Genomic DNA, 27,012 nt, shown 5'->3' with positions numbered 1-27,012 from the left:
CAGTTTGATTCTTGCTGCTAGTCCACCACTTTGTCGCGCTGATGTTACGACACAGAGCTACAGAACAGAAGCTTTCTGGTTACGGCTTCCAGTAAATCAATAACACGAAGGTCGATGAGCTCTGCGAGGCTCCAGCCAGAGGGGAAAATCCACCTTAATACCACAGTATTTCTTCATGTGACCTCACCACTTCAGCTGGACTTTGTCAGCTTAGGATGCAGGGACACAAAGCAGTGCACCAATTATTTTCAAATCAGGTTTTGTGCAATTGAATTGTGGGGCAAATATACTACTCAGTAGGGCAATAACATACGAGTCACACTGAACGCTACAGGACTACTTTCATACCATTCTCTGTCCAGTTGTACAACAACTCACCTTTCTGTGACAGATAACTCAGTGTTATTAATGTTAATGGACACTACTGCACCTTACACCTTACCCTGTATATATAATTTATATTCTTCCATTTCTTGTACATTTGTTCATATGCTAATATGATAATTTGTACATTTTGGCTTATACTATTTCTATTTTATGTTACTAGATTTTATTCTACTTATTTTTTATTTTTATTTTATTTAATTTAATCTTTTCTTTTTATCTGAGGTTCTTAAGAGTGTGTTTTTTATGGACAACTAAGCTACTGTAACCAAGCAATTTCCCTTGTGGATCAATAAAGTTTATCTAAGTCAAAACTTAAGGGGTCAGTAGTTAAAATTTCTAATTGGCTTATGCATCTAAAACAATTTGACATGAGTAAGGATACTGCATTGTTTGTCAAATTTTGATAACCTCAAATAACGTGAAATTGTTTCTCTGGTCTTTGACTTTATGAGACAATAAGTGCTGACAAACCCTTCTACAGACCTTTCACCATCTCAGTGATATCCAGTTGATTTAAATAGTTGGCAAAATATGGTTGAGGGGACGATAAATAAAGTGAGTATTACAAAAAAATTAGCCCTGAGCTATATTGTTTGCTACTTGTTATCCCAGATGTTATGATATTAATGCATTCTCTACGTTTAAAACAGAGGAACTTATTTCTATTGAGGCTAAGGACTCAGTAACAACTATAGTCTACGCTAAAGTCGCAGCTAACCACAGCAAAGACACCTTGCCTTTGAAGTCGGCTATTGCAACACTGAAATGCTGGCAGGCTGCCATATAAGACAAGAAATATGTACCAACTGCCTCACAGTCGTATGCCTCTGCCAACCAGTTCACATCCAAGTCTCTCCAGAGACTCCAATATACGAGTACAAAGGACTGAAGACAGACTGAAACTGTCAAATCACCAGGAAGAAAAGGAGACCTGTTGTTGCCATCCAGGGAGAGGAAGGGACGCGATTACTTTCAGACATCTGAGTGAAATGTTGCAATAATTACCGTATGAATTCTTGAGTCGCGTTCACAAAGATGCAGACCACAAAAAATCTAATCAGTTCATCTCTCTCCCTCTCTCTCTGCCCGTCTGGTATCAATCAGCCCACATGAGCTGGATTCAGCTCAAGGTTTTTTCCTGTTAGAAAGGAGTTTCTTCGAGAAGCTCTGAGTTCCGTAAATCACCTTTTCTAATGAATGAATGACGGATGAATGGTAATTTACGTTACATAAACAAAACTGAACTGGACATAGTCTCTCAAAGCATTCCTGAGGGGTGTACATGTAACCTTATATCACTAAAATGGAGTACTTACTACAGGATTCAGCAGCGTGTCAGTCTGCATTTGAACACCCCAGCTTACACAGGTATGTCACATCTGGCCCTGGCTTTGCTTCCCCTGTTATTCTTCAGCCTTCCCTGCTAATAAATTTGACTGTTTCTGTTGGCAAAAGCAAAAAGGGTGTGCATAGATCTCTCTGAAAATCATACAGATACAGCAGGTGGTCCTAACCTTCATATGAACATAAAATTAAAACATGCAACACGGAAGGGGCTCAAAGTGAAGCTGAATGCAGACCAGGAAAAAAACATATATATATTTTAAACCATCTATACCATTCCCAAATATTGACATATTCCTATTTAATCACTGTTTTTCTACTCCCTTTCTGTTTCCTGCCTCCCTTCTTCTTCCAACTTCCTTTCCCTCTTGACCCCTCATCATCCATAAATATTGATAGACATCTCTTTATCTCTAATTTTCTACCATGTCTAAACTCCCTTCGTACCCTTGAATTACAGCAGGATATGCTCACACCACTGCTTCCGTCAGCATGTAAACAGTGGAGCCTTGGTGTGTTTTGACAAGGAAAACAACTGAATACATGAAAACACACATTCTTTAACTCTTTAGAAGGCCTTTAGGTTTTCTGCAAATACTCTTTTTTGAAACTGAGGAACAAAATTCATGCTGCTAAGTGGCGCTAACCTGTCTGCCGGCTCTTTGGGGGAGGCTGCCGTGTCGGTGAAGCTGGGAGAAGATCTCCAGCGTGCCTGCTCGGTGCCTGCTGACGTCTGCATCGTTACCACAGCAACCCATGCAGATAGGCTGGTGATGTCTGGACACAGAAATCTGATCACTTGCGTGTGCAGTCTGTCCTGGCTGATCTGATTTGAGATACAAATCTGACCTACCTGCAGTCTGAACAAAGCCTTAGACCACTTGGGCTTCAGCACTTGGCTCGAGTGGCAGCCGCTTAATTTACAAAATTAATTAAGCAATATTAAACGCAGCAAAAAATAAGCAGGCTTCGGGTGAGAGAGTCTATTTCTGTAGTTTGGAGAAAAGCGGACCGGTGAACGAGAAGAAACGAGGCCACAACCTTTACACATACAATGCGGTTGTCAAAGATCACAGCACAGATGCATGTAGGAAGTGTGACATTCGTCAGAGATAATTATCTGCTATCAGGTGTTGCAGGAAAGTTAAAGCAAACAGTTTCGTAATAAGAAGGTGTAAAGTCTTCTCTTTTTCTTGCTGTATGTTCTGGTTGTGACTTGTTTCTGTCTCACAGTCATAGCCTTTGTCTGCTTAATCATATATGGAGACAAAGACAAAAATACCTACGGGGTATTAATTCAACCAGAAAGTGGAGACGCACTCCAAACTATGTTATAGTCTGCTTCCTTTCTACAGGAGAAAGAGGGATTCTACCGTTTTTCAGTGTTTGAAACCAGTTAACGACAAAACACCAGCAGAGAAAGTCGCAGACAGTGGGTGCATCCGAATACCCATACTAACGCAGTGTTCAGTAGGCGAGACGCAGTACGTCACAGTAGTAGTACGTCCGAATTCTTAGTAGACATCGACAAGTAGGCGAAAAATACCCGGATGGCCTACGACCTCCACAGTATACAACGGTAGCTCGCTACGCTATCCCACAATTCAGCGGGAGCCCGCCGACAAAATGGCTGAGACCGTTGTGACAGCTGCAGCTACGACAAGCGAAGTTTATAAATGTAAGTATATTAGGATAAATGTTGAGTTTAAAATGTTGGTTGTTTCGAAAATACTTCTCCGAGGTGTCCGGCGTCCGTCGGCGTGCGTCATGTGTGTCGGCGTCACACGTAAACACCCGGGGTCAAAGGACAGGCAAGATGGCCGCCCAGTACGTCCCAATTGTACGCCTACTACTCGCTCGCATGCATAAATAACGTACTAAATTCACCTTTGGCTAAGCCACACCCTAGAATGTAGATCGACCAATCACAGCCGAGAGAGCTCCCACAGCGCTCCATTGACTTTAACGCAGGCGTCTCATATTTTCAGTCTCGGCAGGCTATACTGTCGGTATATAGGCTATCCAGGGTATGGATAAGCCCAATGATGTGCGCGCAAAAACCCTGTGGAGCTAACCAAAACATCACCGTTACAGCTTAAGTTGCATAGTTGTTGATACGCTATAGCACACGCTGAAGAAACACAACGTTATACGTGCGTAACGTTAGTCCGTTTGCTTCGTAATAACGATTATAGAAGTGAATAGAGACGTACCCAGCTTTGCACGAACAGTGTTGCTCCTTGATATTGTCAGTCCCAGCCTCCGTCTCGATTAATAGGATATGCGGTGGTTCATTTTTTGACTGTATGCTTTTGCCTCTATTTGGATGCCGTGTTGTTCGTTGCGTTTCACTTGTACGTCCTGAATATAGCCTTCGAACGCATATTGCAGCCCCCTTTTTTTGCCTACTTCTATCGGACACTTTATTTGCTGCTTTATAAAAGTTTGACACAAAGTTCAGCAGGAAGAGCTGTCACAGCATAAGCCATGTTGATACCAGAGCCTTTTATAGATAACCAGAAAACCACAGCCCAGAAGAGAATGTTGGACGTAGCAACAGTAACTAAGGGGGGGCGGGGCTTAGCCAAAGGTCAGTTGACGGTTGAGTAGTACGTTGTAACCAGTGTCATTTTTGCTCCACACCAAATGTGACGTCCTCAACGAACAATCTTCCAAGTCGTCTCTCAGCACGCAGCCACCGTGTTGAAGTGATTTATCTGCACTAGTATACTTCACACACACTCCTCTGTGTGTGTGTGTGTGTGTTCAACCTTTCTCAAGGACACGGCAAACAAACCTAAACGCAGCTGCACATCTGCTTGTCGGACCTCGCTCCCCTCCTCCATCAATCACACACCATTTATCCAGCCTACATATCTTTAAAGCCGTTCTGATCTCTTCACGTCTATGGCCACGGTGCAATTCATCATTCGCCATTAAACACAAATACTGCAACACACATCCCGCGCTGGCGCAGGCCGTCACCACCGCCGCACCCTTTCAGTCCTGCAGCCTTGCTCGCTCGATTGACCGCATCATGACCATAATTTGAAAATGAAAGCACTCAGCAATGTGAAAAGACAGTTAAGAGTCCATACTGGTGACAGAATGAAGAGTTATTGGACGTTGCAGACTTTTAAAGGGGGATTTGCATTGATCAGCACTTGTATTGATCACCTCTGTCCCAGTGGGCCCCGTATGAGAAAAATAACCCGTCTCTTCATCCTTAATGACCCGTTCGGGCAGCATATTCCTACGTCAATGGGACTTCAACTCAGCGATATGTCCTTCCCAGAGGAGAGGTCAGTGATCAGTCAGCTGTCAGGGTGCAGCTTCTTTGGGATTTTAATCTTTTATCCGAGAGCCTCTAAAAACGTTTAATAGTTTCCTCGTTCTCTCTGATGCAGCGTTTCCGCCGGAAAATTTGGAAAAGGGCTGGTGCAGATTTGATCAAACAGATTGAATCAGTCAGATCTGATTCAATACACTACTGTTTACAAGATGCAATATTGTTAATGGTAGTAAGTCAACAACGTGATCAGGAGCCACTCCTTTGCACGACACACGCAGAAACATGACACTGTATCTATATTGCTATATTATATCAATAAACACGCCGGTTTACCACAGACACGTGGCTTTGACAAGAGGCTTCCAGGCTTTATCAAGGGTGGCAGGGAGACACACACACACACACACACTCTTTCTAATCAAGAGCATAAAAGCTGTAGGACATTCCTGAGGAGCAGAAACAGAGGAGGATGTTTATCAGGTTGCACATGTGGAGGCAGAGAGAGGCACAAAGAGGAGGATGTTTTCTCAGAAGGAGGTTCATGTATAGAAGGGAAATTCTAGGTAAAGCTGAGTGTGACGTAAATACAACCCAAAAAACACACGACACACTGTACAGGTACCTTTCCTGACTTAAGCTGCTAAACTTGTGTCCAAGAAATCATCTAAACCGCAGTTATTAAATGTTTTATAGCAACAGAGCTGATTAATAACTCACATTCGTTAAGATATCCACTCACACTCCTGATGAGCTGGTGTCAAACATCGTTCAAATGTTTGTGTATCCTTCTCGTGTAAAATAAGCAATAAGGGAGCTAAACACAACGACCTGGAGATAGAACCACACTCCACAGGTGCTCTGCGGAGATGCTAAAGCAACTCAGCGTCACGAGTGACTCATGAAAAAACTCCTCAACAATGAATTTTAATTAAAATATGACAAAATTAATAGATCTTCACTGTGTAATAGTGCAACCCTCCAACATCACTGCTACTGGATTGTATATATTCACACATTCACACATACTTGAACTCTCAATAACTTCCAGCACACGCCTCATCTGACTCACGATAACAAATTCTTCAAACTGTCAGACTGGAAAGATGAAATCTGTATAAAAACCTTTTTTGTGGGAGGACGACAGATGTCAAGACCTGACCTGAAAAAAATGCATCCTGACGTTTATCATAATAAAGTTATATATACACAACGTCTGCGACGACTAATTCATCATCTTGTCTAATAAAACGCATTTTGGACGGCGAGCAAGGATTGTGAAAAAAAGGCCAGACCAGATACCACTAAGGATGATAATATTTTTCAGGACTATAACACAGCATTCATATGTTACGAGACATAAAATGTCCACGCAGATTCACAACTAAGCTAATATTTTATGCACACAGGTTATTTCTGTCAGATCCTGCTCTGAGGTCAAGTGTTAAATGCTTAATCTTTTATGCATTTGGCCCCAGGTCACTAATTGTGGTTGTAGAAATAAATAAAATGGCTGCCGTTATTGTGTTGGCATCTCGCTTGTACACACTGAATAATAATGTATGTAGAGGACAGGACGAGACACAACAATGACACTTGAGATCCTGATAAAACTGAGCAGCTTAGATGATTCTGAGCGGTGAGAAAACTTGCTTCTTGTTTTGAACGGGACAGCCTGTGCTCTCTCCTTCTTCGTGATGTCTCTCGCGCCGTCTGCAGAGTCTCTGCGGACCGAGCAAGAATGCTGACCTCTGCTGTTCCTCACTCGGGGTCGCCCTCCTCCCTGCTTTTCCAATTAATGTCCAATAAAAACATGCGCTTTTTAATGATGACTAAATTTGGGAAGCCCCGAGTAGATCCTTCATCTATTGTTGTTGCAGCTGAAGGAGATGCGTCAGTCAGGGAGAAGTAAACCAGGAAAACGCTGGGACAACAAATACACCAAAACTACCAGATCTTTAGTTTTTTGGAACGTTTTATTGGTTTCCAGTTCTATTTCGGTCTAATCGTTCTCTTCACGGGACGTCCAGAGGATGAGGACAAAAAACAGGATGAGCTTTTAGTCTCCAAGACAGAGGCTCAGAACTGAGAAAACACTTAAACCTTTGAGTCTCGAGCATCTACGGCGGCTAAAAGTGTGAAATTAGATGTCTCTGAAGCAAATTGGAGAATTTTAAAAAGGTTTACTTCTCCATTTTAGAAACTTTATCAGAGAGATTTATCAAATCTGGGCTCAGCTATACTTCACCTTTAACTTTGACACACGGACTTTCATTTAAGGTTTGGTGAAAACAATTTGTCAGGATTCGGTACGGTGGAAAAGATTTAGTATGATTTAAGAGAAAGAGTGGCCTTTACTGTAGATGTTACATCAGAAGTGAAACTAATATCAGTTAACATATCATCCCCCAGGACAAGGAACAAGTTCTTTCCGTCACATAACCCACACACACATCCTTATTAAAGACAGCGGCTTGCGTAACCCATGAAACACCCCAGAAGCACAACATGCATGTGTTTACACCGCGTCTCCTCCTCCTACTCTCCCTTAATGCTTTGTCATGACAATGTGATTACAACTTCCCGTTTTCCCTTTGTCTTTTACCCTGGAAACTTGTGGTTTAAACAGCGAAATTAACCCCCAAATATAGTCACTGAAAGACAGTCCCAGGTGATATGCACAATGAGGAACAAACCTACACACACACACACGCACACAGCCTTTGTGAGGCTGTCCATTTGGATTAGTAATAATGGAATGATGTGTGGAAAAAGACTGAAACTGACCACAGCCATCGTATCATGACATAATGAGAGGAAACACCATTTATTAACTGAAGGAACACAGATCTATGTGCAAACCATGATTTATATTTAATAATATATGACAAATACTAACTTTGACAGGAACAGGAGGCTAACAGCTCTTTTTTTAAGCTTTTTTTAAGCTTAAAAATCCCAAAAGTTTGTTCCTTTAAAGCTAAACAGAGAATATATTAGATTAAATATGTGCCATCGCTATCAATTTTACACTGGACGACTATTCGGTCTCACAGAAGCGTGAAACGACGGCACACGGGCGCCTGCCGAGAAAGCCAACGGAGTTAAAAAACAAATCCTTTCCAGTTCTGGCAGATCTGTGTGTTAATAAAGTTTCTGTCAGACAGACGGACGTTATCCTTCTGTCTGCCACCAACGAACACTCACGGCCTTTGTTTGCCCGTTCAAAATGTGCACCACACACGCAGCGCAGCTTTTGTTAACCATTCCAATAGGTGCTAAAAGGTTTTTGTATTGTACGGCTGCCAAGGAGCTGGAGGTGGAGGAGCACTTCTTCTTTGTGTTGGTGCTGACAGCAAGAAGCACTGATGAGATTTAACCCTCGTCAGGATGTCAAGTTGGAGTCTGTATCACTATTCTGTCTCCACATGTTTCAGCGCCGAGAAAGCAGGGACAGATTAAAAGCTACAGCCTCAGGATGCAACTAAGGATATTTACTGATGACTAATCCGCGTATGAATGGATATTTAGACCGGAATAAGAGTTTATAACCTGAAGAGTTTTTGTTAACATGCATTAGTAATACAACCGTTACCATATATAGACATCACTTGAAGAGTTTTTGGGGAGATATTCATTGACATTAAACCTCTTTCGATTAAACATGAGACGTGTCATGAGCTATAAGTTATAGAGATGAAAAAATAAACAGTACAGAAAACTCTGAGGAGGTTAAAGTTGCAAGACGCACCAGGTGCAATATTACGAGAATAAAAAAGAATCAAATCCTGGAAAAGTGAGAGAGGATTTATCCAAAGCCGTGTTATTTTCTGGCATCTCCTCTCTCCTCTTTCTCTCTCGCACCACAGACTCGTACAAAAACACCAAATTTCCTGACAGCTACTCTTCCATGGCAGGGTATTGTGTTTCTCTTCCCAGAATTGTATAACAAACCCAATAAAATCCACTTAGACCTCTCTCTCCTAGATCGTTTCATCTCCCTCACACACACACACACACACACACACAAAGTACATCACCCGTCTATAACAGCCAGTGCAGACAATCTACTAAAACAACCGCAGGCGCATACATTTGGTAATTCTGTCTCAGTTTTATTATTATTATTATTATTATTATTATGCACATGCTCTCGTGTACAAACCAGACCTGAAGCAGTAAGTAACGGTCTTAAAGTCTGATCCACTTTAATCTCAATATGAGTCTTCAGCGGCTACTTCCTTACTTAAAAAAAAGGAAAGAAGAAAGAAGAAAGGTAGAATAAATCATTTTTTATTGACAACGCTGCCGAATTTGGAAAAACAAGCAAAGCAAATGAGACGGTGAAGTCTGTATACTGATCCTTCAACTAAAACTTTATCAATATTTACATGTAATTATATGTATGAGTCATTTAGCGGTGCACTTTGTCATGAGATGATTTAACATGTTGGCTCCCCCTGTTGGTAAACTGCACGCAGTAGATTCTGCGGTCAAGATAAACCAAAACATTACCGGTTTCAAAGTCTAGCACTTTGTTTTTAAAATAAATATACTGAAATCTTGAACATCCACTCACGTGCTCTATAGATTCGTCAGATTGAGAGGCCGTATGGACAGCAGTATGTTACACAATCTCCTCTAATATGTGCAGTGCAGAGGTACCGTACAGTGTGAATCTGTATTATTTAAAGTAGGTTTGTCCCGTTTATATCAAATATCTCTTTTACAAGCGAGACTTGGCTAAGAGTGGCAGCAACGCACTTTCAACAGGAGAGTTACATAACAAAGAAAAGCTAAATTAAAGCATTTGCACTCAGACACACTGGACTCAACAGATTTCACCATCTCTTTTTACGCTCGTTCAAGGGATTTTGAGGTTTGGACTGTCAGTTGTTCCATGCGGCAGGAGCAGAAAACCCAAAAAGCGGTCCTTCCCAGTTCAGTGTGTAACTTGGGAACCACAAATTGCAGCATGTCCTTAGAAAGGAGACCGTATGTATGTTTCACATGGTAAGTTTAAAAAATAAATAAAAAATAGTTTGCAGGAAAATGACTCTCATTTTCAAATGAGGAATGACGGTAAAGTTCGTTTCACCGTGACTCATCTCTTGTGTCCTTCATGCCTCAACACCTATTTATCTTTCTCCCCCCTATGGGGTATGGACAGGAAACGGCACAGACTGGTTTCTATGGTAGCACAGTGCGGTTCCACACTGCCGGACAATCAGCGGGACAAAAAAATTAGTAATGCCCTCTGGAGATAATAAATAAAACGTATAAATAAATAAAATGTGACCGTCTCATGCATTTGGTCATGATAGCTCACTGACTTCCTGATGACCACAACTATGATGTTGCTTTTCCCAAAGAGAGAGAGAGAGAGAGAGAGAATACTAAAGGGAAAAGTGATGTAAAAGCCATACAGCGAGTCATTTTATCAGATATTTCAGTTGGTCTTAAACGCCACGTGACGTCAGCTCATTCTCCACAGCAGACAAGAACATGCTTTTATTTTTAAAAGACGACACTCCTACATTTTATGGTGCACTGTGCCAGTTTACTGCAACGGAACATAAAGATAAAAGGGATAAAAGAGACCGTTAATGGACTTTATTGGCATCACTGGTCACGTACAAGTGGTAGGGAGATTATTTTTGGCATAAGGCAGTCAGCAAAGCAAACTAAAATAAATTAAATATTGTTTATACCATGCATAGAATTAATGACTGCGTTTACATGGTCTTTAGTATCCCGATTTTGAGGCTTATCCCGGCTTTGAGCATATTCGGGATATGGTGTTTACATGGAACACAGAGAAACCCGGTTATTCATATCCCCGTATACATGATAAATAACAGTATCCCGTTTTCCGATCGCCGCATCCCATCTGCGCATGCGTGTTTTACGTCTTTTTCAATGTTTTCCAACGCGACCTAACTTGTTCAACGGAGCGAGGTGGAAAACCAGCGTCACGTAGCTTTTCCGCAACAGATTTGAATACATCAGCATTTTGGTGTTTTCTGCCATCTAAACACATCGTTGTGTTTAGTTCTTTCATTGCTTTAAGGGAAAATTCTGTCTCTTCGTCGCTCCAAAAGTGAGACGTTCTCGTTGCCGCCATGTTGTTCGTACATCTAGTGCGTCGCTTGGCGTCACTCGCGCCTGCGCAGACAGTGGGCAGCCGTCAGAAATCGGGATAAGGTGTATACATGCTTCAGTATCCCGGCTTCTATCGGAGTACTCCAGGTAGCAAAGCCGGGTTTCTTGAAATCGGGAAATGGGCATATCCCGATTTCTGAATTCGGGATATGGTGTTTACATGGACAAACACGAAAACGGGATACTTCAATATCCCGATCAAATTCGGGATACTAAAGACCATGTAAACGCAGTCAATGACACCCTTAAGGCTGGATTATGCTTCCGCGTAGTGATCACGCAATGGCCACGCAGTTGCTTGGACGCAGTCGTGAGACCGTGATGGTTCTGCGTGGGGTTTACGTGTCGAAATGCAATTCAATGCCACACCGGTAGAGGGCGCTATGATTTTTTGTGACCGACCGACCGAGACTCTTGTGACGTATCTCGCCTCGTATAGTTATTTACCTTCCGGCTTTTGTCGTAGTCACAGTGAACGATGGACAGAGAGACTGGCGTTGGAGCTCCAAATTATTCAAGCAGAGGAAGAAATACTTATATTGCAAATTAGGGCACGACAAAGGAGACAATTATGTTTATGAGTGGAAACCGGAAAAGCGGTCTCCAGCGGATGTAGTTAGCGTCGAGGATTTTTGGGAGGTGCACGTCTGGCCCTTGCGTAGGACGCACGGGGGTCCGCAAGGACGCAATAGGTCCGTAATAGGTCCGTACGCACGGACGCGCTGTGTCAACGCGGAAGCATAATTTGGGCTTTAGTAAAGAGTAAAACAGGTTGAGAAAATGTCTATATATGTGTGTGTGTGTGTGTGTGAGAACACGTCAAACCGATTTTCCATGAGAATACTTTCTGTAATTATGGTTGATCGTCAAAAAAAACTTTGGAGCATATATTCCCCACAGACAGCCATATCAAGTTCTCAGAAACACAGACACAGCTTTGTCCCAGAAGTATTCCCAAACCAATTCCATATCTCTGTACCCCTGGATGTCCATGATCATTTCACTTTGTCACGTTCAGATATACGTTAACGCACAAACTGGAGTCCTCCCACTTACACACTGACTTCGTTACATAAATATTATGAACGAAACCACGGTTAAATTGCCAAACTGAATCTGATCTCCACGTGGCTCTGCAGGATTTCTACATACCCGTCGTTACATCTGCGCTGTTGCACCCTTGCATGCCTGCATCTGTGAGCGATTTAGCAGTCAAGAGCCTCTGTCGTTGAGTACACTCGCCTTGTAATCAAGCCAGATTCCTCCTACACGTGCCTCAGCGTGCGTGTTATTCAACTGCTGAATTAATTTTGGGAGAATAATGCATGCGAAACTGGCACGCAATCATGTACCTCTCTGAAATAAGTCACTCCTGAGAATAATATGACAGCAAACCTTACACACACCAGAGGAATGTGTGATGAGTCTACAATACGCAATACTAGACAACGGTTTTGACACACCTTCTCATTCAATGGTTTTTCATTACTATAATTGTAGTTTAATACTTAATCAAAACTATGAAGGAACACACGTGGAAGTATGGAGTAAACGAAAAATGAATGCCTTTTAACGTACGGTGATGTTGGAGCAGGGTTTTCCTCTTAGTTTTTAACAAATGGCAACCTCTGGGGAAAAAAATAAACGTAACAGCCACTGACCCCGGCTCCTAAAGCGAGTCAAACCCACTACAGCAAAAATTAACATGTTTACAGCCTGGTACAAAAGACGGCTGTGGTCTCTGCAACTCATTTCTCTACTCTTACAACCGTTAATCAAGGCTTAAAGTCATAACCAAGGATGGGACTTCTCAGAGTGGACAGGTGATGCTGTCCGCCTCAGCATCACCTGTCCTCCTCATTGCCCTTTTTTTGAATAAGCTTTTTTGAGTCAGGAGAGATCAGGAACTGCCAACACGGGGACTGCCGCTACCACCCACATTTAGCTTCCAATAAAAATGCTCCAGTTCAAATTTAAGCCTATTCTCCTCCGTCATCTCGACAGATTGTAAAAACTGTGCTAACCTCAGCGGCAAAAACTCAAAACCACAGACTGTAGCGGCTACAATCAGAACACAAAGAGGTACTGTAAAAGACCAGAAAACAGAACTACTTCCACAAGGAAAATTGAGGAAAAAGCCAAATGGGATCAGTGAAGAAATTTGTGGTCCATATAGTCCTCTGAACAGTTAACTTGTGACTATGTTCTAGGTCCAAAGCAGATTGTGAAATTGTCCTGAACAGGTGTAATTTATCACCATAAATCAAACTGTGTGCAGCTACACAGATCTTGTTCTCGTTCCTAATAATCCAGCTAAGCCCTGTCTTAAAATACTCCCCCAGATCCCAACACACCATTATGTCATGTATTTGGTTTTCTCCTTCGCTAATCTAGCAGCAATCAGTTTACCAGAAAAAGATGCCAACAGCAGCAATGGCCGTTACTTCACCTTCTCAAGCCAGGTCTGGCACTTACATACATTACACTGCTGTCATGAGCTGAAATCAGATAATCCTTTAAGCAAAAACTCTGGGAAAAATCATTTTTAAATCAAATACCATTTGGACAGGCAGAGAAACTGAGGCAGCACCTCTGGATTTAATCTTGCTCTGCACAGTAATCTGAACACTGACTTCATGAAGGAGAAATCCACCTTGACACAGGAATCGCTTGTTATTTGAGGACTGCGTTCTGTCAGTTATTTTGGCCTTTTTGCAATGAATTTACAACATTTACATCTTGAAATAATCCGCAAATAAGACAATCTCTAATTGTAGACAATGTTTACGATCTAAAATCTTTGTTAAAGAAATACTATTGGGTTTTTTTTGACCTCATGAGCCACTTAATGTATTACCGATCTTTAATTAAATTTATGCTGGAAGTAACTTTAATACATATATCATATATTACGCTTTTAGACATAAGACTTTATCAGATATCATGCATAATGTTACAACATGAAAACTAGATACTGTAGGCCTACTACAAAGGTACAGGTACAGGTCTGCACCTAAGACTATGTTGCTTCTCATACAAAATGGCCAGCAATAATCTAGTTAGTTATTAAAATTATTATTAGTCAATATGCACATCTTAAAAACAAAAGTGTAGGTAAATCCCCACAAGAAACTCTTGATCTACACTGGCTATGAAGAGTCAGCAGGTGACTGAAAGACCAATAAATGCAAAACTTTACATCAGTTCCTATGGAAAAAGTAGTCCGATTACCGTATTAATGTGTAGACTAAAACAGTACTGTACTTTATTGCCTGATTCATTATGTTGTGATTGTTTTTTAAAAGTCTTTTTCTGCTGTAAAGTAGCGAGCAGATAAATAAATCAGAAGTCAAGCTATAAAGCGGCAATAAATTATAATTACATTTTACTTTAGTACTCGAGTAAACAGTTATATGTCTTCACCACAGTGTCAAGAGGGTGTATTGGACGTACCTTATTTGACGTCCAGGTTACGTCTTCAATTTGAACGAAGTATCCATGGCGACAGCCCGTTAGCCGTTGGCGCAGCTAGCTTAGCTTAATAACGGTAAAGTTGGCTATTACTAGCAACTCCTCGAACCAACCTTAGCTAACTTTCTCTTTTTTTTTTTAACACTTAACAATTAGTTGTTTCTTGTTGTAACGCCAGACCAACTTCAAGGCGAAGTTTCTTTCCCGGAGAGACGTGTCCATTCTGATTTTCAGTGATATTACAAATAACCGTTTGTAGCTTCTCTTAATTAACGACACCTGGATTAAGGTGGGGCTGCTGCAATACCGTCTTTGGCCACACACGCTCGCTAACATTCGCCGCCATTACAACCAAGAGGGGCGCTGTTTCCTATTTGACGAAACGACAGGATAAAAGAATGTAAACAAAAAAATATATACATATATATGTATATATATTAAAATTATGGCAATATCAATTTTATATAGTTATATGACCCAACACTGCATGACTTAGAATGGAGGGTTCATTTGAAAACGAGACACTAATTTATCAAAACAACTCAAGGCCCCAGAAACCACATCTGAAACCACTGTACCAATTAAAAGAAACGAATCCAACAAACCTATTTCATTTCCTTTGTTCTGAATTTCAGCTGCCGGGAAAAATCACATGGCCAATTCCTCAAGCCAGTCTTTCCGGGACAGGAGATGAGATGATGGGAAGAATAATGTTTCTTCACCTAATGTCAATGTCAATGAAATTCCCACACATAGAGATTATATCAGTGGTTGGGCAGTTGTGGTTGCAGTTAAAATATTTCTCCTTAGAACGTCATGAGCGTGGCAAATGCAGAGCAACGGCGTGAAATCTGTTTGGCTGGAATGTTGGCAAGGGTGCTGAAAACCCAACTTTGATGGTTAAAGCAAAACCAAAAACTAAACTACATTCCTCAGGTTCACCACTTCTTGTGGTCTGCTCTACCGCTGGGAAAAGCAAATAATAATAAAAAGTAATCAGAGAACTGATGGGTCAGTAGCCAGCATTAGAAATAAAAAGCCAGAAGTATAAGTTAGTCAGATGAAACCACAGAGTTCAGTGGAAATCAGTCATAAAACCACAGCACTAAAAAAAACCCCAACACAATACTGATCAGTCACAGCACATATATTCAGGGGGGAACACCTACGCAGGATTCATCAGATCACCTAAAATAAAAACACAAAACCGTTTCAAGTCCATTTGGTTGATAGAAAAAAATAGTTTAATCAGTAGTGTCGCCTTTATCCCGCCTTGTTCTGTTACAGTTCAGTGTGAGCGCTGGGATTATTGTCCGGATGATCATCGAACACCAAATGTTCTTCCAGATTCACCTCTTCTTCTTCGTCGTCGTCGTCGTCATCTTCTTCTTCTTCTTTATGAGTTTGCTGCTCAGTGGATTCCTGCGCGTCCATGACTGCCAGGAAGTCGTAGAAGTCAGCAGCAGGAGGCCAGCTGTCCTCACCCAGCATCCCTGCAGAGACAGACCAACGCAGCGATCTCCTATTACACCAGGCAGTTTAATACACAGTAATTACACTGCTATCAAGCGTAATAGTTTTTTTTTAACAGCACTCCCAGAACGTTATTATTATAATTAATAATAATCTCAACTAATTTTGAGGTGTTGCTAAACCACAGAAGCTAGCTCCAAGAAAATAATCCCAATTTATGGTTAGCTGGTTAGCTGGTGTAAACTGTACACTGTGTTAAACTGCGTGATTCACTTTCAAACATTCTTATCATAGTTATAATGAGCATCAACACTTTCTAACAATTTATACTCCTGACATAACCCATTTTGTTCCTTACAATTGCGAAAAGTAAGTGGGTGCAATTGTGCTGTGTGACAATGTACAGGAAACCTGTTTTTGGCTTCTGCAAACCTGTTTCGTGATTCACGCGACTCTCACCGCCACGCACTCGCAGGATGTGAGAGGTGTGCACTTAAAGCCACTCTGCGTCTGTGAAAAGGTCGCCGGTCTCCAGTTTCAGCGCGGAGAATGGACGGAATGCTTGCGGTGGCATTAACGGACGACGGGAGACGAGTCACAGCGAAAACCGTTGTCTTATCTCTGACCTGACCTATGCGAGCCACAAGGTTCAAAGACTTAAAGGCTCCAGATAGTTGGGGTTTAGACTCCTACGTCAGTTTAGCAACAATCACCTTCATCTGAAGTTGCTGCCGGACTAATGGCTCTCGAACGCATCTTTCACATTCCTCAGACATCAATGCATAGTAATGGAAAATTGGTGCAATATTCCTTTAGCCTTTATATTGAAGAATAAGTAATTTTGTGTGGGTGTTAATAGTGACTAAGAACAACATTAGTATAAAAAGGAAGAGGTTATTCACATCCACCACATTTCTTCTATTAAATTGTGAACACTCATTTAGCGAATTAACTGATGAGCAAATTGCTACCTTCGGAGAGCAATCAAAGGAAACAGGAGGGAAATGACTCAGAAACAGACTGAGATCTTAATCAGAGTTCACCCCGCGTCTGTGGTGACAGGTTAACTGAATCATTGCATGGAGAGATCTACTGTAGCCCTCTTGGGGCTTTTCGGGCTAGCCGCAGATTAAATAATATATCTCAAATTACACAGCACGGTGTGGATCTATGCTATTTATTTATCTGTTCTTTCTTTTTTGAAGGATTAATAGCCTTCAGCTGAACACCTGAATGACATTTCTCTTCATCTATGAGGTGGGCAGATCTGTCATCTGTGGGTTGATTGCACAATTTTTATTTTATTTTTTCCCCATTTTACGTCACATAGTCTTTACCTCCGACAGACAGTGACTCAAGTCACATCTCCTGAGAAGATCTTTTTCATATGTGTAGTAGAACGCCCCAGCATCTGGAAATAGCATCTGGAAATGCTGATTAACCTTGCAGTAACTTCATAAAACTAACAATGAGACTTCTCCAAATCCAAGGGCTTACCACGGGTCAGTTAAACCAGCAGTACTTCTCCCATGAATTAAAACTGAAACTTGTTCAAGTCCTAAATGTTTTCCCTTTGACTCATCATTTTAGGTTTTGTTTTCATGATTTGTTAGCCTACCCACCCACACTGCTTTCACAGATTCTCATAATTGTCCAATAGAATATTGGGCAAGCATCCGCTGCTATAAAAATGATGGCTCTCTCCCTACGCCTGTTCTCAGTACCAGTGTGCGCTCTCGACATGGGGACATAACACAAACTGTGGGACATAATGACCCGTTGAGTCTCTCTCCCTCACCAAAAGCACATTATTTATTTATCTCCGCCCTGACAATGGTCATTTTAGCTAACTCACACAAAGCTCTGATTATAACTCAAATTGTGGAAGCAACAACAGAAATGTTGCAGCTGTCCTGTGGGGTGGGGTGGGGTGGGACACGGGTCATTATTCAGGAAATGTGTAAGTTAAATCCTACGCGGCTGCTTTGCGTACATCATCATGATCACATGGCTGATTAACCACGTCATCTGTGAAGGTTTTCAGTCATCCAGGTGATGGTTTATCTGAAAAAAACAAGCTGAAACAAAGGCAGCTGGATGGTTTCTTGAGGACATTTCGCTTCTTCAAATGTTCCTATTTAAACTCCAACTCTCTCCCAGTCTTTTAGAACTTTAGAAGCTGCTTTGATGAGTCCAGTTGTTCTTTTTTCAGCTATCCAGCAGCGTTTGTGTTTATGTGCTTGTGCAGACAATGCCAGTTCAACAGGCGGTCCTTCATTGTGCCTGGAACACATGTGTGGAGTAGTTGCAAATGTGTGTGGGAGTCTTTTCTCAGAATGCATGTTAATACCAGCTGTGCACGGGGGTTTAAAACATGTCTGGAGCCAGATGCTGATCCAGATATTTCAAAATTATTTCCTTTATGGCTAAACACATAATGCTGCCTTTGCTTTTCTTAAACGCACTCGCTGCTTCCTCCTCACCTGCCGGCGACTCGCTTCCATCCTCGACTCTTCGGAGCCACTGCGCGACTGAAGAGGCCACGATGGGGTTGTTGGGCGGGTACTGATAGATTTCACCTCCAGAGGGCAAATGTGTGAGGACCAGAGCAGGAAGTGGGGGCATAGAGCCCAAGTATGAGCCAAGGACGGACATACCAGCTGGTGTGCGACCGCTGAAAAAACACAGAGCAGCAATAAATCAACAACAAACAGATGATAAGAAGAGTGGTGATATTCATTAATGAACTGTGCGTACAGGTGGATCCAGCAAGCCAGGTATCGCTCCATCCTCCCCCCTCCCGACTCCACCACTCCTCTCATCTCCTCCACCAGCGCCTGGTTCTGCCTCCGCCCGATCTCGTCCTCCTCTTCTCCCACAAAGAGGAGGAGGAGGGCCTTGCCCAGCGAGAGGAAGGACGGCAGGTTCTCCACCGTCAGCTCAGGCTGGAGATGAGGACAAAGGAGTGCAAGTTAATCCACTGAACCCACATTATGAACATTTTCATGATCGATGAGTGTTTGGTTTTCACAGAATCAGCAGCAAGGTTTCTGCTAGTTAACGGCAATTCACACATGGGTGATTTTGCAGCTTTACGTCAGCACAAGGGACGTCGGAAGCAGCAAATATTTTACCGAAGGCAGCAAGAATAAAGAGCGCTGTGTTAAGAATTAGGATTGGAATTAACTGAAATTAACTGAAGCAGCTATTAAATTGAGGACAACAGCGCCACCAAGGGGCAATTTTGGCAACAGGTATCAAACCCCTAACCAGGCTACTTCAATCTTAACAACTTTACGTCCCGGTGCCAGATTAATCAATGCCTCATAATAAACACTCACAGGGAGAGCGGCTGAACTGGAGCAACATCTGCATTAGAAGATTTTTGTTCACGACATTGTTTACTTGAGCAAACGTAACCGAATACGTGACGTACTCCTCTGAGCTCGAATGCATTGAGAAAGCCACATATGGTGCCTGTTAACTGTGACATACTGTGAGACATTATAAACACACCATTTATTTACAGCTATTTCATTACATGGTATGTGAACATCACAATCTGAGCTTTGAGACTTTGGGATTTCGAGTATTGGCCGCAGCACTTAAGTCATTACTCTTAATCAGTTGATTGGAGTAAAACTCTTCCATCATCTAACTTAAAAAGAACCACTTCTTTTTGTATTTCTTTTAATGCAGACATGACAAATGAGCGCAGTTGGGTTTACCATAGGGTGAAGCAGTGCAGCGTTGATGAGCGCCAGCAGCTCTTCAGCAGAAGACGACACAGGCACTACCAGAGGATGAGTCCTCCAAGATGGAAACACCAAGACAGCTGGAAGGTCCACAGCCTGACCTGCAGCCCTGAGCAGAAAAGTTGCAAACAGCACGCTTACCTGGCTTGGTCAGCCTAGCCAGATTTAAGTCTTACCGGAATAACAGTTAATTTGGATTTCATTATGGGGCGTAGTTCAACCAGTACAAAAATATAACACATAACTGGTTAGTCCTTCAACCAATCAGAGCCATTTTGCTGCAGACGAATTCAAATTCTCAGTGTTCTAGGACTATGTCATTGCGACTCAGCCAGCCCACTCCCTCCAAACTATTTGATTAGCCGTGCAGATCTTTGCCAGAGCATAATCAGTTCCCAGTGGAGCGACTCCAGGCCAACTTTGTGCCAAAAAAATGTGTGTGGAAGGCAGAAACGTTGGGATTGGCTTCCTGGGCGGCGACTAAAATAGATTTCTACTCCTCAAAAACAAACCAACATCACTGTTACCATCTCACAGTGCTTCTTTCTAAGTCCTGCAAAACACTTATACATAAATTCAAATAAATTGCTCCAAACTCCGAAATAGGAGCTTATGAGACGCAATCAAAATGTTATACGCTGGGACAACCGTGGCAAAGCAAAGACATAACTGATACCATTTCTCCGCCAGCCCGTCTGTCAGCAGTCCTGTCAGCACTTCTCCTCTCAGCGACCTGGCTGCTTCGGTAAACACCAGTAAACCTGGCAAGACAGAGAAGCATCGCCAACATGAGAATATAACGCTGCACACCGACCAAAAGCCATTTCTACTGTTACCAATACTCCTAACTGTCATGATGACAGGATCAAATCTTGTGTTTTGGAGTCTGTGCAGTGTTGTGGGGTCTAATAAGCACCCCAGTCTAATCCCCATTCAGGGATTAGGTAAGAAAACTGGACTTTCCAGATCATTGTCTTCGACGGACCTAAACCAACACAGCCTCTCGTGACGCTTTAACACAGAAATGTGCTTCGGCCCGATTTCCCGTTAACGTTCCATACGTGTATTAGTCCGCGCTGGAAGTGGAAGCTAGGCCCTCCGGTACAAACGCCTTAATGCTTCTTCCTCTAATCCTACAGGTCGCTGGCTTCGAAAGCAGATAATTTAAAGTAAATAAAGTCCATCAAACTCAACCAAAGCCTCCCACCTGTTTGCACGTGCGTCTTGAACAGTCCCACTGCTCGGTCAGGCCTGTAGCCTGCCAGCTCAGCGTGAGGCGCTTCCTGGAGGAAAGACGTCGCTTCCTCGTAGGTGGACAGAGGCACGGGAGAAGGTAAGCGGCTCCTGCAGACAACGTGCACGCAAACACATATGAACATGGAACTAGACAATACAAATTGTGCAGCAGAAGTTAAGAGCTCAGGAATAAAAGCTAGCACAGGAAAGCTCTCAGGAGACAATCTTTCTATTAAGTCTTGATGGAATAAAAGTGCAGATCTAAGCCTCAGGGTGATTACGGGAGGAAATTGCTTTGCTGGTGTTATATCTCCTAACTTATAGAAAACATGACCACGCATCAGGTTAAGGTAATAACTCCACAGTTCCTGCAGACTGAAGAAAAAATTCACGTAGTGTTCCCTGAGATGGATTTATTCTCTACAACTGGTCTGGTATAATAAAGCCACTGTGAGCATGGGACGAACAACGAGTTCTGCTGTTTCAGAAGCATTTCTTTCCAAATATTAGTGTTAATGTCCAAGACAAAGTGTATTTATCGTTGACCTTCTCTATCATATAAGAGGATTTATTATACACATGGTTTGTTCACTCTGAATAAGCACTCTGGACAGCAACATTGAACTTTCAGTCCTACTATGACTCAGAAGACACTGAATCTTACATTTCCAATGAGGCAACACGGTCATCTTTAATTATACCCTCCTCATCTTGGAACTTTTGTTTGGAAAGTCCAGGGTCGACCGGAAGGAGGAATAACTCACATCTTCATGTCTGTGACTTCATTTTGTGGTCTCTCTGAGAAGACCCTGACAGCATTTTCACAGGCTCCGTCACAACTCATCATGTTAAGTGAACGGGAAGTGTTAAATCTGTGGAAAAGCTCCTTTGACTTCTACAATGTATAATGTGTGTTTGCTTCAGATGCTGATAACTCTATTGTTGCGCTCTTAAAGAATATTTAAAAAGGCTTTCAAATGCATATTCGTGTCTTCTCACATCATGATGAAGCGGTGTAAAGCCTCACTACCCAGCATTCCCTTGTAGAGCTGGGCCGACTCCTGGGGCCGGAGAAGCAAGACGCTGGGGAAGGCCGTGATGGGCCGGAAGGGGACGGCGCCGCCTGTCTGAGCGCCACAGAGGTCGGTCCACTCTCCGCAGTCGACGGCGCTCATCTGAACGTCGTCAATCTCAGAATCTGAAGAGATTTATCGGTCTATTACTGCAACCTGCATACTTCTAAAGGTGCCATTTGCCAGAAAATGCTAAGAAATTAGGCTCAATTTGTAGCCTGTGGCTAGACAGCTGCAAAATTCATTTAATTTTCTTGTGGTGCCTTATTAAAAATCAAACATTGTACTTTTGTTTTGTTAAACTGACACTCTCCTTTATCTGTTCTTATCTAGATGTTTGTCCTTTTTGTGAAAACCTGTGTAAACGTAAATAAAACAAAACTTACCTTCAAGTCTCTCTGCAACTTCAATGAAGGAGCTGAGAAAAGCCATTGACACAGCATCCCCTGGTGGCGAAGCATGGAAACAGCAGCTAATTCTATTCACATTCATTGTAAAGTTTGAATTCATAATTATTTGCTTTTCCTTCTTCTGACAGACATAGATTTTCCTTTACAGTATTGTAATGAATAAGTGTGTTGAACTGAAAAATGAATATGAAAGCAGAATATGTCCGATCAAGGTCGGCAGGGACTCTACAGCGTGTCTTACATTTGAGGTAGAAGAGCGCCACTGTCAGGCGGCTTTGCGCCACTGTGGCGTGGAAGTTGTCAGAGGTTAGTTGGGCGACTGAGTCCGTGTCCAGCAAGTTGCCACGGTTTTCAAAGACAGATGCCGCGACTTCGTCATCCAGCGTGCCTGGAGACAGACACGAGACACATAAACACACACAGATTTAATTCTCTAGTGTGTTTCCTCCCGTTCTCTTTGCTTGTTAATGCATGAGTCCGATCATTTACTCACCAAAATCTAAATCTTCTTCTTCATCCTGGAACGCCTCATCCTCATCATCCTCGTCCTCTTTCTCTTGACTTGTGAAGAGATCCAAGACCTCGTCGAGGCTGTGCAAGATCAGATACTTCACCTCAGGACTCTGGAAATGCACACAAACATAAAAATGAGTAAGAATCAAATCCTGCGTGTTTCTTATTATTAAGTATGTGAGCATCTTACCTTCCCAGGAAGCCTGTAGGCAGCATTGTATTCATCGGGGGTTTTCACAGCAGGACTTTGCCTGGAAACAGACGTGTAAACCGTGATAATTGGCATCTGCTCGCCTTAAAGTAATGAGTTCCAGCAGCTCTAACACACCTGTGCACAAGCAGCAGCAGCGCGAGGCCACGCAGCCTCCAGGCCAGAGCGGTGGCCGTGTCCAGGTCCAGGTGCTCGGTTTCGGGACGAGAGAAGAGGAAGACCTGTGGGATCTGCTGGTAGGGGAACTGTGGGGGCAGGACCGAGGAGGGGTCATCATACACTTCAGACTGGCAGGAGAGAGACACATGTGATGAAAATCATATACGTTTATTTCCAAATAAAGGGCAAATAATTATTCTCCGGTGGCTGTATATATGTGTGTGTGCGTCCTATTTACCACGAGTGGCGCCTCCATGAGCTGAAGGAAGGAGTGGAGGTTCAGGGTGGACAGGGGATTCCTCATGCGGGTCAAAGGGCAGCGCTCAGAGGTCACGGGGTTCATGAACCCACTGTGAATTCTACAGTGGAGGAACCACACTTGAGACGAGTGGGACGACTCGTTTACACTGAAGGAGAGATGCAGAGACAATTTTTTAATGACTAAACTGGAATACATTCACGAAAGATTTTACTATTACTATTATTTACGATGGATCCAGGTACAGTGTTGCTGTTCTGCAATGTGTTTCACTTTTGCTCGGTCAATAAAATGTTTAGTTTGTTGTTGCTGTCTCCACAGTGTGTGTTTAATATGTTTGGCTCATCGTGAGCATTAAGATCAGTGTGTGATTACTCAGCATGTCAAACTCACAAAGCAGCAGCTCTTCAAATAAACTCCATTAAGTCTTTTCTCTTCCTCCTGGTTCCATCTGTTCGTCTCACTCAGTGTTTTCCAAAAATAAAATCTGCTTGTCTCAGTCACAACTAATGAACTCAGACCTAAGAAGAGAAACGAAAATGAAAGAAATCCTACCCTAAGTGCTTCAGCACGGGTCCTCCTGTTATGAGGATGAACTGATATTTGGATCCGTACACGTACGCCGTCTCCATCATTGACCTGTGCTCTGAAACAAAACAACAACACAATTAATTTAGTGAATTCTTTAAGTGGTGCCTCCGTCTATCCGCCCTCTCTTTCTTCCACACACCTTGAGTCCCCAGACTGCTGACGTAACCCAGCACGATATCCTTCTTCCCTCTGGCTGCCTTCTCCATAGCCAGGAGGTCAGCGTCTGTGTGGACGTACTTGACCTCATCGCGCAGAATGGCACTGGAAACGAGGAAGACTATCTTCAGCTAACAGTCGGGGACATCTTAAATGCTCATTACAACCGAGGGAGTGCTGCTTACTTACAACAGGACTTCAGAGACTATGGAGTTGACGTCAAAGACGGTGTCCAAATCGAAACTCAAGAACTCCTTACCGCCTCTACCAACAGAAAGACACAGGCCGTGCTGTAATGTTATGATCTCTCTGCTCATTTTGTGGCTAACCACCACTGATCACGTTACAGCCTACCTGAACAAAAAAGCTGTGTGCATCACCCTTTCATCCACGCAGTATGTGCGAACCACCTCTTTATTACAGTTGACCTAAAGAGCAAAGAGAAAAAAAACGAATGCAATTCATCCGCCACACGTCTACTTGTTGCTTATCAGCGGGGAAACCTCTTTAAATATTTACAGCCTTAATGTCAAGTTATAAAACAGACGGAGCGCATAGCACAGAGGGGGGACGACAGTTACCTTGCCAACCAGTACTCCGTAATCCTGCAGAGCTTCAGCCGACTTCTCAAACTCCACCAGGAAGAGAGAGATGGTTGGAGACACTTGAAACAGAGCAGAAGGCAGAGAGAAATGCTTTTACTCTACGAGTAACCTGTAAGTTCAAGATGATGATCAGTTAACTTTATATTTTAAACCATACAAGCCAAGTTATTTCTCCACTCAGGCTCAGTTCAGACCTTGCATTAATATCTGACTAACACCGGTGCATACATCTGCACATAACCTCACCAAACACCTCCAGATACCCGCAACAAATCATCTGAAAAGATCCCTTCTGTGTTGTTTTCTACTGTAGCTTTCATGTCGTCTCCCACAAATTATATTTATGTTTGAATATCTTCCATAAAAACACTAAATTTGAGGTGTTTTCCACAAGCAATGAACTGACGTTAAAGACTGACTTGCCCTTACGGAGTGAGTGGCCTACCTTGATGCTCAAAATAGATAAACATCATCTTCCCAGAGTGCAGCTTCTCATAAAAGTCGGCGGCCGTGTATTCGATCAGACCCGACGTGTTGGCCTTTTCAGTGCATCCTCCTGAGCTCACCCACAGCAGGAGAACAGCAGCGCACACCCACATCGTGGAGATCTGACTGTGCTGTGCACCCTGGAGGGACAAAAACGATATAGAGTTGAGTTGCATAAGAGACATAAATAACAGAATTATGAGAGAAAGTAAGAGCAGATGGAAGAACATCCTGCCTTTCATGTTTGAACATGTTTATTAGTAAGGAATCCCATTATATTCAATTAAAAAGCAATAGTCTCAGCTTTGAATTCTTCAAGGAACTTTCACGAGTCCCAAACAAATCAAAGTAATGTGATATAAACATTTACTATTATTTGATTTTACCTGCATTAGACGTAATGATTTAATAGAAACACATTAGCCACTATAAAAGAGGAAAGAGGGGACAATGTGCATGCCTGTTACCTGAGAAAGCTGAAGTAGGGCAAACGTCAAGGCTCAACTTTTGTCTTTCCAAGTGGCAAAAACGTTACAAACCACAACTAAGCACGTAGTGAAGTGAGAAAAACACATTTTGGCACAAGTTATAAGCAAATGCTTATCCGACGAGTGTAAAAAAAATCAGAGAAAACTCCAAAAATGGCGCTTTCTGCTTTACTTTGGTATGTTAAGTGTTGCTAGTTCATCAGCTAGCCTTGTTAGCTGCCTCTCCGTGGCTAACAGTTAGCTAACATCTGTACGTTTAGCGTGTGCATGTCTGTTTATGTCCGGGGGAGACGTAGAAATTAGTAAAATGAGTCTGCAGGGTTATTTTCCGCAAGGTTTGCACATTGAAAATTGGTAAAAAATGTGCCTTAAAGGAGTGATGCTTCATCTTTCGCAAAACATTGTGAAGCTGCCGGAGTTGCGACGGCACTTCCTGTTGTTGTATAATAAAATCCGTTCTTGAAAAGCGCGTGACTATACCACAGAATACAGTGTGTATGTAAATTATTCTGTAAGACTATATTATAAATTAAACCACGACTTCTTTATGTGTATTATTCCTTTAACCGGTAGGTCGAACGTTTACGAACGCTAACCGTTTATGCTTTTATTTTGAAAGAGCACAAATTCACAAGTGTTTCCTTTAACTTGACAAGTATTTCCTCTAACTTGACGCAACTTGTTTTGACGCTTTCTGCGAGAGACGACCATGTGCTTCTTTGAGCCAATCAGATCAGGGAAGCAGGTTTGACTTGAACAAACGACCAATCAGAAGCGCGCAGGGGGGCGGGATCTTCTACAGCTGACATCATCGTGAACCAGTGGAGTGGGAGGGTTGTGGAGGCTGGGCGACGAGGTGGGCGTGGTCCTTTTAGTTGGGGTCTTAGAGATTTAACTCGGAAACTGGCTGGAATCTGTGGCTCCGGAGTCAGCTGTTTCTCCAC

At 42.5% G+C, this 27,012-nt stretch overlaps 1 protein-coding gene across 2 annotated transcripts; it reads right to left on the bottom strand.

The window, feature by feature from the left end:
- Positions 1–15,669: 15,669 nt before the first annotated feature.
- Positions 15,670–26,552, bottom strand: txndc16 (thioredoxin domain containing 16). 2 transcript variants are annotated; one of them, XM_084574676.1, is made up of 20 exons: positions 26,048–26,552; positions 25,540–25,720; positions 25,071–25,153; positions 24,844–24,917; positions 24,679–24,753; positions 24,473–24,594; positions 24,298–24,388; positions 23,722–23,890; positions 23,442–23,611; positions 23,304–23,364; positions 23,094–23,223; positions 22,842–22,988; positions 22,577–22,636; positions 22,117–22,315; positions 21,089–21,225; positions 20,558–20,642; positions 19,855–19,990; positions 18,884–19,071; positions 18,610–18,800; positions 15,670–16,146 (listed from the first exon to the last, which is right to left on the bottom strand). In XM_084574676.1, the coding sequence occupies exons 2-20, from the start codon at positions 25,691–25,693 to the stop codon at positions 15,935–15,937; spliced, it is 2,484 nt and encodes an 827-aa protein (XP_084430802.1). In that variant the 5' UTR covers positions 25,694–25,720; positions 26,048–26,552; the 3' UTR covers positions 15,670–15,934. The 2 variants fall into 2 exon arrangements, with proteins under 2 accessions (XP_084430802.1, XP_084430801.1); XM_084574675.1 differs by lacking the exon at positions 26,048–26,552 and having other exon boundaries at positions 25,540–25,867.
- Between the last annotated feature and the right edge of the window lie 460 nt (positions 26,553–27,012).

The sequence above is a fragment of the Chelon labrosus genome (genome assembly GCF_963514085.1).
Source record: "Chelon labrosus genome assembly, chromosome: 24".
NCBI classification, from domain to species: domain Eukaryota; kingdom Metazoa; phylum Chordata; class Actinopteri; order Mugiliformes; family Mugilidae; genus Chelon; species Chelon labrosus.
Note: the sequence above shows the minus strand (reverse complement) of the source record. Positions and strands in the feature narration are given on the sequence as shown.

Coding starts and splice junctions, on each gene's coding strand:
- txndc16 (XM_084574675.1), bottom strand. CDS start 25,822: ATGAAAGGCAGGATGTTCTTCCATCTGCTCTTACTTTCTCTCATAATT. Junction 19,072..19,854: donor CTGCACTGCTTCACCCTATG/GTAAACCCAACT, acceptor CCTCATCTCCAG/CCTGAGCTGACGGTGGAGAA. Junction 18,801..18,883: donor CTGGCTTGCTGGATCCACCT/GTACGCACAGTT, acceptor GTGTTTTTTCAG/CGGTCGCACACCAGCTGGTA.